Here is a 14,132-nt window from a genome sequence, read left to right as displayed (position 1 = left end):
GCCTATATTAATGATTATCCCAACATTCATATTCTATATAAGTTCCTTTAATGTTGTCTATTTTCAGTAACTCCTGTATGTCGTATGGTAAGACTAACGCCACAGGTGGTCAGGCTCACATCCTCGTATCCCAATTGCGTAGATTGATGCTGATGTTGTTGATCACTGGAATTTCTGGTCCAGATTTAATTATTTACAAACCGACGCCATATAGCTGGACTATTGTCGAATGAGACGCAAAACTAAACTCACTCACTCACTTACTTACACACATTTCCGTTTTGATAATTTTCAAGTAGCTCCATTTTCCTACCGTGCTAGTTTTGAGGGTATACAATACAAGCATGTCATCCTTCACTTCGCTGTGCATCAACGAGTGGTAGTTATAGTCAACAAATCAAACACAACATGGCAGATTATGGTAAATCTTGACTGTAATTCTTCAGATGTCAATATACTCTGTTTCCTGTACAAATATGAACCTGTTTACATCTGTATATATGAAAAGTACTGTACCCACGTTCATCGAGTCTCTATGCATAGCGACCACGCATTTGATATACTGTATGTTCTTAGGAAGGTTTGGATGCAATAAAGTAAGCAAATTTACAAATTAGAAGCAAAATTGGTGTCCCTAGTATAATAGCTGTATGATTAATATAAAACAATTCAGGAACACATTGCAGCTGATAGTGAACTAGGCCCTGAATCTTTACCACAAAATATTCACTGACTTCCAATTCCACCACCTTACCAATATATTCAACCATCACTTGGTTATCACTAGCGGGGATTTATGACTTCCAGGTGACATTCATGAAGATAGTGACTATGAGTGGAAGCCACCCTCTGAAGCTGAAATGAAGATCATTCGAGCTCGCCGTGAGCGAGACAACAAGATCAGTCAACGTATGGGGGACTACCTCCTGAAGGGCTACAAGATGCTCGGAACTGTGTGTTTTTGTGGTGTAAGTGTGGACCTGTGGGAGGGGTAAGTGCATCCTGGATATCTCCAGGGTATACGTTCCGATAAGTCTCCACTATACCCTGGACGCATCTACGGCTCTGCCAGATAAATTTATTACCTCCCTTGACTGTCTTTTCATCCAGTCAGGTGTCTACGCTGGGAAGTTGAGCAAACCAATCACAACTCACGTTCGTTTTTTTAATTATCTAACCGATTAGACATGGCAACACAAACCATGCAGAGGTTCTCTGGAAGAGGTAGAAGGAGTTCTTGCATATGTTGTTTTGAAGTTTCGCCCCTGTCAATTTGTTTGTATAATTTCCCTAACATCTGGGATGCACTGTGGGCAAACCTTCGCAGTTGCGACCGCTACCTTTGTTGACACTGGCAAGCTCTGTTGTAACGGCGGCCTAGCTGATTGGCTACTGTGAGAAAGCGGAGCCAGCAAAGGGAGGTAATAAATTTATCTGGCAGAGCCGTAGATGGGTCCAGGGTATAGTGGAGACTTATCGGAACGTATACCCTGGAGATATCGAGGATGGGGTAAGTGTGGCCTTGTGGGATATGTAAGTGCCAACCTCTGGGAAGAGTATGTGTGGACTTGTGGGAGGTGTAAATGTACACCAGTGGGAAGTGTAAGTGTGGTGTAAGTGGATGTGATGACTTGGCCTAGAGAATCACATTATTTGATGACCCTGCCCTAGACACACAATATTCGATGACTCTTCTCCATCTTCTCCAGAGAATCAAATTATTTGATGACCCTCTCCCAAGAGACTCCCATTATTTCTTGACCCTTGTTTATTTGATTTTTCATAATCAGCTATGCATGTTATATGTCATGAAAATATGATAATTGTGTTAAATTGTGGTTGATTTTTTGGTTGTATGTAACCTTTAATGTAATGTATTTAATGTGTCCCAAAGGATACACATCATTTCTTGATGCTGCCCTAGAGACTCACATAATTTGATAACCCTCTCATAATGTATCTGGCTCAGTTACTGTCCATGCTGTTTAGATCAGTCCATGTAATGCTTCATACTTGTGTCACCTTTCAGACAATTCTCCTGCAAGACTGTATTTAATGTGTCCCAAGGGATACACATTATTTCTTGATGCTGCCCTAGAGACTCACATTATTTGATGACCTTCTCATAATGTATCTGACTCAGTTACTGTCCATGCTGTTTAGATCAGTCTATGTAATGCTTCATACTTGTGTCACCTTTCAGACAATTCTCCTGCAGGACAAGCAGGGCAGCAACTACTGCATCGCCTGCAGCGAGCTTGACTCAGATGCTGATAAAGACAACCCAGGTATGTACCAGTGGAGGTGACTACAACTCTAATAATAAAAAACAGGTTCAGCAAACCAAGGACAGATCACTGGCAGATCCCTGGGGGATATGGATGTGTGCAGATCCCAGGTGGGTGATGTGTTCACATGCAGGTTAACAGAATAGTGACAAATATGGTTCTAGGTTGAGGGATGTGTGTGGATGCTAGGTGGATTGTGATGTTTGCAGATCCAGACTGGAGGGGAATGTTTGCAGATCTAGGGTGGAAGGGGATGTTTGCAGATCCTGGTGTTAGAGTCAAAATATAATTCTTCATTGTCAGGGCCTTTGCAGTCATTTTATGAGTGCTTCAGTCAGGATTTTTGCTCTATTTTAGTTGTTCAATAGTTTATATAGTGTTGATTTGCTTTCCTAAATATTTGTTAGTTTGTTTAAATGCAAATCAGTGTAATATGTTCATCTTCAAAGGGTTTTGGTGTGAATTATTGTAATTCTTCAAGCTTTCTGGTGACTTCTGGTCCAGTCTGGTCCGGTGAAGGGAGGTAAAAACAAGTTATGGCTTCTGCCAAACACATGTTTATCGTGTGAGACATGATTTTAACTTTATGTAGGTTTTAAGGATGCACAAAACTTGTAAGTATGCTAATAATGTTAGCTATATAGTATAAGTCACTTATCTATGTGCCTAATTTAATATCAATACATATTTTGTGTAAATTTAAAGTTTAATGCACTAGTTATCTCCGATGTTAAAATCCGGAATAGTAGTTATGTATTAATCATTGTATTATGGCAAGTTATTTATTGTTGTATTTTCATTTGTTGCACCTATTCAGCCCTTGTTCAGAATCTATTCAGTCCTTGACACTTGCAGATCCAGGTTTGATGGCAACGTTAATAAAGGGTGTAATTTGTGGGCATGGTTGCAGATCCAGGGTAGGAGGGATACTTGCATAGCCAGGGTGGGTAGGGATGTTTGCAGATCAAGGTTGGATGGTCATGTCTGCAGATCCAGGATCTGTGGGAATGTTTGCAGATCCAGCTTTGATGACAATGTTGTTAATCCAGCACCTAAAGGGTGGGCATGTTTGCAGGTGTATGCAACACCAGTTTTCCAGATCCTGGACATGACTTTGTTACCTTAATATCTTTGGATATGGAAACCAAAGCAAATGTGTGATGATTGTCTTTCCGTCTATTCCAGTGAGGAACGAAACTGCAGCTCTAGCCCAAGTTCGAGAACAACAACATTCATCTGAGAGAGTTGTTGGGGAGGAGTCTGCAGAACAACCAGCTCCACCATCTGGTGCCACACTGAACCCTCACACCACCGGCACCACCCACCCTCCAGACACTGTCACATCCACAGTTCCAAGTGCTCTCAGACTAACAGGTGGTATGCAAGCAGTTGTCTCCCCTGTTATATTAGATTCTATGGACAGCCTGTACAGAAAGCTGACTTGGGCATCTGAGGAACTTCTCAAGACTCAAAGTGTTGAATATAGCATACAGTTGTGCCAACTCATCAAGAATTGTGCTGATGCAATTCAGAGCTTGAAGAGTGTTGGGACTTGAGAACAATATGTCAATTGTCATATCTTTTCCATTCATGTATTGTTCATCCACCAAAAGAAATAATAGTTTTGGTGTTTGGATTTTTAATCATTATTATCAATGCCTTGTTTCCAGTGTAAATTGGAAACATAAAAAAAAAACATTGCTGAGAACAATGTTCTGTTTTTATTTGGATTTGTTGTTGGGACTGCATGGGAATCTTGAAGGACAGGAACATTCTTCAATTGGTATTGGCGAGTACAAACAGACGTTATTAGATGAGGGTATTCTCATAAATAAATAAATAAATAAATACATACATACATACATACATACATACATACATACATACATACATACATACATACATACATACATACATACATACATACATACATACATACATACATACATACATACATACATACATACATACATACATACATACATACATACATACATACATACATACATACATACATACATACATACATACATACATACATACATACATAAATAAATAAATAAATAGCTCTTCAGTCAAGGAAGGACCACACTCCTGTACCAGTGATGTTAAGAGGCGGTGGAGTAGCCAAGTTCTTAAAGTGCTGGTTATGCCAAATAGGTTGATTCTCCATATGGATGTAATGTGTATTCTTTATCACAACATGCTGTCCTAATTTGACCAAAGAAACAAGTTCACTTCCGACATGGATACAGTGTGTGAAGCCCGTTTCTGGTGTTCCTGCTGTGATATTGCTGGAATATTGCTAAAAGCAGCATAAAACTAAACGCGCTCCCTCACCAGTGATCTTAAACGTAATTCCTGTAATTGGTTGTGGAGTTTCTTCTGCGTCAGTGACACTATCCAATTAGTGAGATAAAATATGTCTATCAGCATGGAATGAAACCGGAAGCCCTTTTAAGCAAATCGCTCGTCATGCGGAAGGCCAGGATTCGATTCCCTACAATCATGGGTACAAGATATGTTGTCCCCCTACCGTGATGTTCCTGGACGATTGCTAAAAGCACCATAAAACCAAGTCTGTCTTTTGGTCATTATCAAAATGGGTGTCTTTTATATGTCCGCGGATTTCTGCCGATTTTATTTCAAACAGATGTATATTGTGAATTGTCTGAACGCCCACTCGATGACACAGCGTTAAGATTTCAGCTCAAAACCTGTTTTCCTGTTGCAATCCCTGTGGATTAAGTTTATGTTCTGGACAGAAAATCAACTCAGTTTTGTAAAGGTAATGTTTATTCATGTAATGACACCAACAGCTCGTGAAGTAAAGATCAGCGGAGTATGATACGTTGTAACATCAGCACTGATACAGGGCTGTCTCTAACAACACACAGAGTGTACGTATCATTTCTTGTCTACCCGACGCTGACTTAATTATCACCTAAAATCACTTTTACAGCCGGACTGAATCAGAAATTGACACAGGACTAACAGTTGTCTGAGACGACACAACGAATGTACGATTCGTTTCAAGTCTCTCCGACTAGGGTGCTTGACTGAATCACCCTAATTATCACCTAACAACATTAACATTGCCGTGTGAATCTCCCCATCCACCACCAACAATCACTGAATTCCATCCCCATGTAACAACCAATGTCTCACTGAATCGGTACCGTTTTCTCTCAATACAAATACTCTTGCTAAAGGTGCTGTCATCTTTGTTAGTCGAGCAAAGTGTTTATTAAGGGAATATAAGAGACTTCATATTGGGATATTGCTGGGATATTGCTGAAAGGGCGTAAAACCCAACTCACTTTAAACACATGAATGTTATTGATGAAAGAAGCATCAATGTTTACTACATCAATTTTGTCCTAAATACAATACTGTGCTGAGTCACCAAGTCCTCTCCTGATATCAAATATGATGTCTCTGCAAATCTCTCCGTTCTACCACACACAAATAACCATTCTCTCCTCAAAAGAGATAAATGTCTTGTGAAATGAGTTCGTTCTGTCCTCACATCACAATAACGCCTCACTCTATTACCATGTGCTCGCTCTCCTAATTACAAAATGACGTTTGCTCGTCTGTCCGGAGTTGGCTTTGCCAATGTGTGAAGCCCATTTCCGGTGATATTGCTGAAATATTGCTAAAGCGACGTAAAACCAAACTCACTCACAATGACGTCTCGCTGATTTATCTTGCTCTTCCTAATTAACACAATATCCCACCAACTTACCCTGCGAAACATAAATATTGTGTTAGAAAATGGAGTAATTCAGATAGGCTTTATTTGTGATATGGGGAGAGAATGCAGGTATTTAGCGAGGTGTTATTTGTGTTAAATGGAGATAATGCAATTCATTGATGCAGGCGAAGCAACGTCGCCAAAATTGGACTAAACAATTGTTTTTCATGAATAAAGGTAATAATCAATAGTTACAATTATTCAAAGAGACATTCAGAAAGTGATGAAATGAAATACGTGAGGCGTTACAATTATACACCCTAGTTATATACACATGAGCATTAATTAAGCACCATCAAAAATAATTTTTGATTACAACAAAAAGGGATCAAAACAGAGAAGTCAGCCAGTTATATCTAAATACACATGCAGTTAGCTTGAAATTCACGTGCTTTTCATGCTAAAGTTCTGTCATGGTACAAGCGACTGGGGGGTATAAAAAGGTGAAATGAAGTATTTTCATTGCTTTCTTATCGACGCATCAGTAAGTGAACAGTGCTGAAATTGCTGAAAATTTTTGGACATGCCGAGGCGTAGGCTTTCTGAAAATACCAGATGGTAGATTACTGGTATGCATGAAGCTGGTTTGCCCTGGGTCGAAATTGAATATCAATCACACTGTCATTAGTGGCCTTGTAAGGAAACATGCGACCACTGGTTACAAGGATCAGCAAGGCTGAGAAAGACTCCCCGTGATGATCGTGCCCTAGTTCACCTAGTGAGACGCAGACCCATGACCAATGCCAAAGATCTCAGGGAGCAATGGGGAGTTGGTGTTCGTCTCTCATCCAGCACCGCTCGAAGGAGGCTCAGGTCCGCTGGACTCCGTGCAACCAGACGTCCCTTACTGGTAGACACCAGGCTCAACGTTTGGCGTGGTGTAATCAACGGCAAAATCACATTCTAAGGACACGGTGCAGGTTCCATTGGGCTGAAAGCAGTTTTCGGCTTCGTGATACTGATGGCCGTTGGCGAATTTGGAGGAGTAATGAGGCTTATCAACAGCGGGTGATCCATGCAGCTGAACCCTTTGACGGTGGTTCTGTAATGTTGTGGGGGTGTATCTCCTATGACTGTAAGCTGAATCTTATCACCATTCAAGGAACACTCAATGGTCAGAGATACCAACAGGAAGTACTGGAAGCTGCTGTTGTCCCTCATTTTGATAACCAACTCCTCACCAGTCGGCCAGTATTTATGGACGTTAATGCTAGGCCCCATCGTTCGAGCTGTTATCGTATACGTACAGAACAACGCAGTTGACATTTGACAGATTACCTTGGCCTGCGAGAGAAGCCCTGATCTCAACCCAAATGAGCATTTTTCGGACCATTTTTGGGGGCGTCAAGTTCAAGTAAGGGATCCACCTGTTCAAAATCTACAGAAATTAGCCCCGGCTCTTCACGGGGAATGGCAGAGGATTCCAGTGATGCGCATTCAGCGTTTGATTTCCAGCATGAGGAGGAGGAGGAGGGTTGCAGCAGTTATCCGTGCGAGGGGAGGATACACCAAATACTGATGTCACCATTACTGTTGGCTTAGGATCGAACAGTGAAAGTTTTTTTTGAGGATTTTGTGTACGTTGGACCATAGACATTGTCTATGTGACTATAGTTTTGGACATGATTATTGATAACGTTTTGGTGCCTCTAATTGACCGTCAATAGATTACAGACGAATGTATCGACAGTGTTGTTAGGTGATGGATTGACACTTTAGATGGTTCAGTTAACGAAAATTATAACCATGTGGTTGGTTTCCATATCACGAATGGCCAGTGTGTTGTGTTAAACACAATCTTATAGCATGAAAATGGGTGGTGCTTAATTATTGCCCTTGTGCATATTAATGACCATGTCTTTGGTATGTAAAACACGCTAATATACAATGAACACACTTTTTTGTCAAAAGAAGTATTCTTTCCAATTTTGAAAGGAATTATCTTAGTTAAGCAGTTGCAGCTGAAGCAGATAAAAATAACATGTTCAGCAATGTTACCTTTAGGTATCACATAGCTGTGTTTCGATCATCCGGTTCACACAATCTCTTCAATGTTAAAGAATTGCATATATGTCTGGAGAAGGTCCCTGGCTGGCTTCAACAGCTGTTTGGTGGACTCACTGATCAACAAGTCTGTGTTAGTTGTGTCAAACACTGGCCAGTGTCTGGCGCGATCCCAGAAGACCGACATGAAAAACGGCGTCAGAGGGAGCAGTTCAGCGTTGTCATCAGGAGCATGGCGAAGATCTTCTCGCCATCTGTCAAGTGGCAATGAGGCAAGTCCCATTCCTTGGAACAGTTCCCTGAATGGAATAGTGTCTTTATTGAACAGATGGAACACCCGGAGACCTTCCCCTTTTCCGATTCTGATCTTACAGGCAATTTCCACAATGGCTCTTGCACAGAAATCCACAGGAGTCAGATCATAGGGGAAGTCCAGATCAGGATGACTGCCCAGTTTCCGCATTCCTAGCAAGGTGGAGGCGAAGAGGTCGTTCCGTGATCCAATACCATCAGTGGAAGTACCTGATATCCGAGCCGGTCGGAAAATAGCACCACCTGGGAGCAACTCTAGTGCTTGCAACACTAGTCTTTCACTTGCCCATTTACTCTGACCATATCCACCTTCTACATTGATTGGGTCATCGAAAAAGTCTGACTCGAGTATCACAGACTGATCTCGCTCACCTTGACCGGGCGTTGGGAACAGAAAGACGCTGAGAGAGGATGTCATGAAGAGATATTTCCTTCTGTTAGTGATAGCAAACTTTATAAACTCCTTCGTACTGACAACATTTGCAATTCGGTGATCTTCATAGCTTCCGTTGAAGTTCATCATAGCAGCATTGATGAAGATAGCATCAACATCATTGGTCAGACTGCTGTAGATGTCAGGGGCGATTCCAAGTTTCTCCTGCCTAAGGTCAGACAACACAATGGCAATTCTGTTTCCATACTCAAACTTCCACAGGTTGTATTTGCGCATGTTTTCAACCACTCTGCCGAGTCCCTTGACTTCTGAGGTTTCTCTGACCATACAGCATATGTTGCCCACAGTGTGTTCTAGGAGCTCACTCAAAAGAAATGCCCCTAGGAATCCTGTGACTCCGGATATCAGGATTGTCATGGGACTCTTCTTCCCATGAAATGGGGGTGAACAATACAGGCCCAATTTCACCCCGAAGACTGTGTTTGCACTGGTATCTACTTCTAGATCTGAATCCGACAGGATATAGGTGTTTAACTGAATTGATAACCTCCTTGGCATGTCGTTATTTGTTTTAGCAATTTCTGTTTTCCTGGTGATGATTTCGGCAAGTGCTTGAACTGTATCAGCCGCACCAATGTCAGTAAACGAGAGGGAAATGTTGAATCCTTCTTCAATTGCTCTCTGTAGCAGGACTAGATGAAGGGAATTTCCACCCATCTCACTGAACGAGCTCATTCGATGCATGGAATAGGTAAAGGAAGCATCCAATTTTAGAACCTTACACCACAATCTGGCAATCTGAAGCTGCACTTCATTCAGATGACTATATCCAATGTGCTGGCACTGTTCGTGTACACTCTCGTCCATTGACAGAGTTTTTCTGTCAATTTTCCCATTCAGAGTGGTTGGAAATTCTTGGTTTTTGAGTTTCTTGATATAGGTTGGGATCATGCATTTTGGCAGCACTCTTGCAAGATATTCCCTCAGTTCAGAGATGAACACGAAATCAGGTGCAATAAATGCAGACAAGACCGTTTCCCTGGTGATGGAGCATTTATGGAGGACAACAACAGCGACTTGGACCATGATGTGTTGTATCAACACCTGCTCAATCTCACTGAGTGAAATCCTCTGCCCCCTGATCTTCACTTCATCATCCAGTCTTCCGACAAATGTGATGTTGCCATCACTGTCCTGGAACGCATGGTCTCCAGTCTTGTACAGTAAATCTGGTGTACTGGTGAGAGGATTCTGCACAAAAGATTCTGAATTTCTGTCTGCTGCGTGACCTATGTATCCCCCAGACACACCTTGGCCGCCAATATACATCTGACCTACAGTTCCTGGAGGAACTGGTTTGACAAAGTCGTCAAACAGGTATATGTGACATCCAGATATCGGAGGACCGATCGGCAAGTCCTGGTTGACCTCTTCGAAGTGATTCTTTGAATGAAATTCATAGATCGTAGCACAAACCGTTGTCTCTGTTGGGCCATATGCATTGAAGAACCGAATTCCAGTTTGCTTTGTCCACTTCATGGCAATATTGAGTGTGCAAACTTCTCCAGCTGCAATGATATTTCGGACAGTTGGGAGATCTGAAGGTGAGTATATGTTCAGAACAGAAGGTGGGAAGGTGATGGTAGTGATTCCCAGCTGTGTCACAGTGTTCACCAATTCATGTCCTAGTCGCTGGTCCTTGTTAAGAACAGCAAGAGTCCCACCTGACAAAAGAGATGTGAATATTTCAGATATTGATGCGTCAAAGCCAATAGAGGCAAACTGAGCTGTCACATCATAGGGTCCCAGGTCCCATTTGTCGACCTGTGCCAGGACCATGTTGATGACACTCGACTCCTTTACTAGGACACCTTTTGGTTGTCCCGTGGACCCAGAGGTATAGATGACATAGCAAGGGTCCTCCATCGGCGTGGCACATTTTGTAACGTTTCCAGTGTCGTTCCCATCATAGCAGGAATCATTGTCATTCTCTGTAAGGATTTCTTTGTTTTCATTTATTTTCAAACTAATCAACAGAATCGGAATACCAGCAAGTTTTGTCCTGAAGATCACCGTTGAAATATTTTTCAGAGGCTCAAAGTTTTTGCTGCCATATATTTCGTTGGATGTTAACATTACCCCAGCATTGCTGTCGGATAATGTGAACATGATACGGTCAGATGGAAAATCCACTGGTAGGGGCAAGAATGAGAGGCCACTCATGAGTGTTGCCAGCACAGACAGGACATAACTGATGGAATTCGGTAGATGAATGGGTATAAGCTGCTGTTGGTTCAACATATGTTCCAAATTGTTGTTAAAAAGCTTTGAAAGACTTGTTGCCTCGTCTAAACACTTTTTATATGAGAGGGATTTCTTGGAGGTTTTCAAAGCAATTGCTGATGGTCTTTCTCTGCATTGCTTTTCAAATTCTTCAATGACAGATGTTGTTTGGCTGAAGCTGACTTTAGCTGGAGTATACAATGTTCGTACCTCTTCTTCTGATACAAGCGAAACATCAGACACAATACTTTCAGGTGAAACAGATAAAGATGACAGAAAGCTTGGGAAATGCTTCAATGTTTCAATTATTTGGTTGTAGTCCTGTCCAGGCCTTTTGTTGTACACAGCAGTCAAATAACGTTCTTTGTCTCCATTGTCGGGAAACAACACCACTATGTTGCAGTCGTGAAATACATCTGGGGGGAGGTAAGATGAATGCTGCCCAATGACCAAGTTGTGGAAAGGGGATCTGTTAATCTGCACATCAGGATATCTGTACATAACATCTTTCATAAAAGGCTTATCGAGACTGTGCGTTCGCAAATCTCTTAGAATCGTTTCAATAGCAGTTTCACTTTGTGATGATAGATTCACATGGAAGAGGCAGGGACATATATCAGAGTAGAGGGCCTTGCAGTTGTCAGGAATACAAGATTTGTCAGCAATAAACCCAACGTTCACGTCAGCCACACAGCATACTCTTGCAAGAAATCCCAAGAAGGCTGCCTGAAGATGCATCAAGTCTGTGTCAAGATCAATTTCGCATATCCTTGTCCTTTGAAGGTTTACTCTGGAAGAGATGTCAATGATATTTGCGAGGACATTCATCTTTTGGCGGAAGAAAGTCAGCGGTTCATAAACTTTCAGTATTTTCTTCCAAAACCCTTCCTTCTTCCTAATGTCCACAAGGTGGTCATTTGGAGCAATGATAAGGTCGTTCTGAAGGAGAAGCCCCGGTGCCAACCCAATTTGTTTGAACTGTGTTTCAGGAATAGGACTACCATTCAAGTTTGAGAGGCATAAATGGATTTCTGATGTAGCAGTAGCAACCAGTATTGCGTCATCAAAAACGTCTAGTATGGTACCAGGCAATTCTGAATGCGGTCCTCTTTGAGATTGTTCTGCAGATTTGACCAAAAGAAATACCCCTTTTGCAGTTCCAACCTTTGCTGATCCTAACTGGTTTTCATGATGTCCGAACTCTACGGATCTTACGAAATTATAAAGGGTATCACATGATGCGTTGAAGGAGAGCACACCTAGGTTTGGTAGCAGTTTGCTCAATCCATAGTAGGATCTTTTGGACAAGTCCTGAGGAACACTTGCAATGTCATTGTTAAGAATATCCTGAAGGAGACACCTGAATGCTATCTTTGAAGCTTCCTGGCATTTTAGATTGAGAGTAAAGGCTGTGTCTTGACCATCAATGTCTACTGTTTCGGATCGTATGATGTGTCCTGTGTCAATACCGGTCTCAATGACATGCCAGCTTATGCCATGGGTCTTCTCCCCTTGCATAATTGCCCAACAGGTGGCGTTGACCCCAGCGTAGGCAGGCAGAAGAGAATCATGATAGTTGATGGCAAGGCGTCGTGGCAGACGGGTCTCTTTTTCCTTCAGGATTCTTGGATTGCTGATGCTGAATAGATAGTCCAGGGGACACACGCCGACCAGTTCAGTGATTGAGGTTCGTCTAGGATATACTGGAATGTGTTTATCCTCACAATATGCAGCCACATGCTTGGTGTCTGAGAACACAGCAACCACGTTGAAATCAGGTGTCTGCAGATCCTTCAGGCAAGAGAGTAGCAGATTTCCTTCCCCAACAGCAGCGACATGTATAGCCATCTTGACGACGGTAGCACTCCAACTGTAACATCAGGAGTTTGTGCAACATCATCATCAAATCGAATACTGACTGTAATCTGTTTTATTCATCCACAGGGTTGGTAGGGTAACCAGGTGGTTAAAGCGTTCGCTCGTTACCCCGATGACCCGGGTTCGATTCCCACATGGGTACAGTGAATGAAGCACCTTTTTGGCGTCCCCGTTGTGATGTTACTGGAATATTGTTAAAAGCGGCATAGAACCATATTCATTCAGTCAGTCAGTTGCAGAATTATTTCTTCTCTACATATCTGCGCACTCACTAACAAAATGCTGAAAAATACTTAGCGGCAATACTTGGTTTTGAGTCGTTTTAATGGTGTTCCAACAACATAACGACATCGGGAATTAGAGCTGAGCTTCAAACATTGCACTCAGGGAACGGGCGAAAGCTTTAACCATGTGGCTTCCTCACTACCATTAACAATGCCATACACTAAGAAAGTAGTTGGCCGCAGTACCAAAGGTGAACCTATGACGCCGAGCATATCATAGGTTTACCCAGAGGGGTGTTGCAGGTGCGCACCCCACCTTTTGTTCTAAAGGACCATTGGAACTCTTGTGAAAACGGGTGAAAATGAAATGCGCATTCCCCTTTCTCAACACACATCTTTTCAAAAAACTGCATCCGATCCTGAACAGTTACATTTGGGGATTTTATGGAGCTTGCCATATTAACACTGGCTGAGTCACCAGCAGATCTTAGAAAGCATACAGCACAATTGATTGCAGTGCTATTTATAAAGAAAGAAAAGTAAACTATTCAATTATATTCGCTGGTTTCACTAAAATGAAATCTCTGGCTTGTACAAATATCACAATAACTGTCACATTCAGCTAGTGTGTGTAAATGTGGATTTGGGCAAATACAACACTTTCTTAGAAAATTGAAAAGGTCCAATGGGATTACGACAAGGATGAGTGCTAGGTCCACGGTTATTGTCTTCGTTTGTGAGTAAGAGTAGCTTTAGAAAATGAGTGAAACTGGAAATGGGATGCAAGCGCTTACAGACATTATACAACTATTTTTACTATTATTTGTATATGAGGTAATGTATTTTGCATTTATCTGCAATGTTGTATATATTTTGTATAATATTTTACATGACTTAAGGTATATAAATCTAAAACTTTCTAAAATTGTAATGTTTTGCGGGAAGGTTCAGCTAGGTTACATATGTCATATTCATCTGGGTCATAATGCCCC

The 14,132-nt window shown here is 41.7% G+C and overlaps 2 protein-coding genes across 2 annotated transcripts; one reads left to right on the top strand and one right to left on the bottom strand.

The window, feature by feature from the left end:
* The first annotated feature begins 316 nt into the window (after window positions 1-316).
* On the top strand, window positions 317-3,996 carry LOC137294232 (protein ZNRD2-like). Its single transcript, XM_067825228.1, has 4 exons — window positions 317-421; window positions 808-968; window positions 2,204-2,288; window positions 3,474-3,996. Exons 1-4 carry the CDS (start codon window positions 409-411, stop codon window positions 3,842-3,844), a joined length of 630 nt encoding a protein of 209 aa, XP_067681329.1. The 5' UTR covers window positions 317-408; the 3' UTR covers window positions 3,845-3,996.
* A 4,084-nt stretch (window positions 3,997-8,080) lies between these two features.
* On the bottom strand, window positions 8,081-12,886 carry LOC137295258 (uncharacterized). Its single transcript, XM_067826575.1, has one exon. The coding sequence runs from the start codon at window positions 12,884-12,886 to the stop codon at window positions 8,081-8,083; it is 4,806 nt and encodes a 1,601-aa protein (XP_067682676.1).
* Window positions 12,887-14,132: the final 1,246 nt, after the last annotated feature.

This window comes from Haliotis asinina, chromosome 8, assembly GCF_037392515.1.
Source record: "Haliotis asinina isolate JCU_RB_2024 chromosome 8, JCU_Hal_asi_v2, whole genome shotgun sequence".
NCBI classification, from domain to species: Eukaryota; Metazoa; Mollusca; class Gastropoda; order Lepetellida; family Haliotidae; genus Haliotis; species Haliotis asinina.
Note: the sequence above shows the minus strand (reverse complement) of the source record. Positions and strands in the feature narration are given on the sequence as shown.

Excerpts from the sequence above, each read along its gene's own strand:
- LOC137294232 (XM_067825228.1), top strand. Across the intron at positions 969-2,203 it reads GAACTGTGTGTTTTTGTGGT|ACAATTCTCCTGCAGGACAA; the intron begins GTAAGTGTGGAC and ends GTCACCTTTCAG. Across the intron at positions 2,289-3,473 it reads TGCTGATAAAGACAACCCAG|TGAGGAACGAAACTGCAGCT; the intron begins GTATGTACCAGT and ends CGTCTATTCCAG.
- LOC137295258 (XM_067826575.1), bottom strand. The coding sequence starts at position 12,886 with ATGGCTATACATGTCGCTGCTGTTGGGGAAGGAAATCTGCTACTCTCT.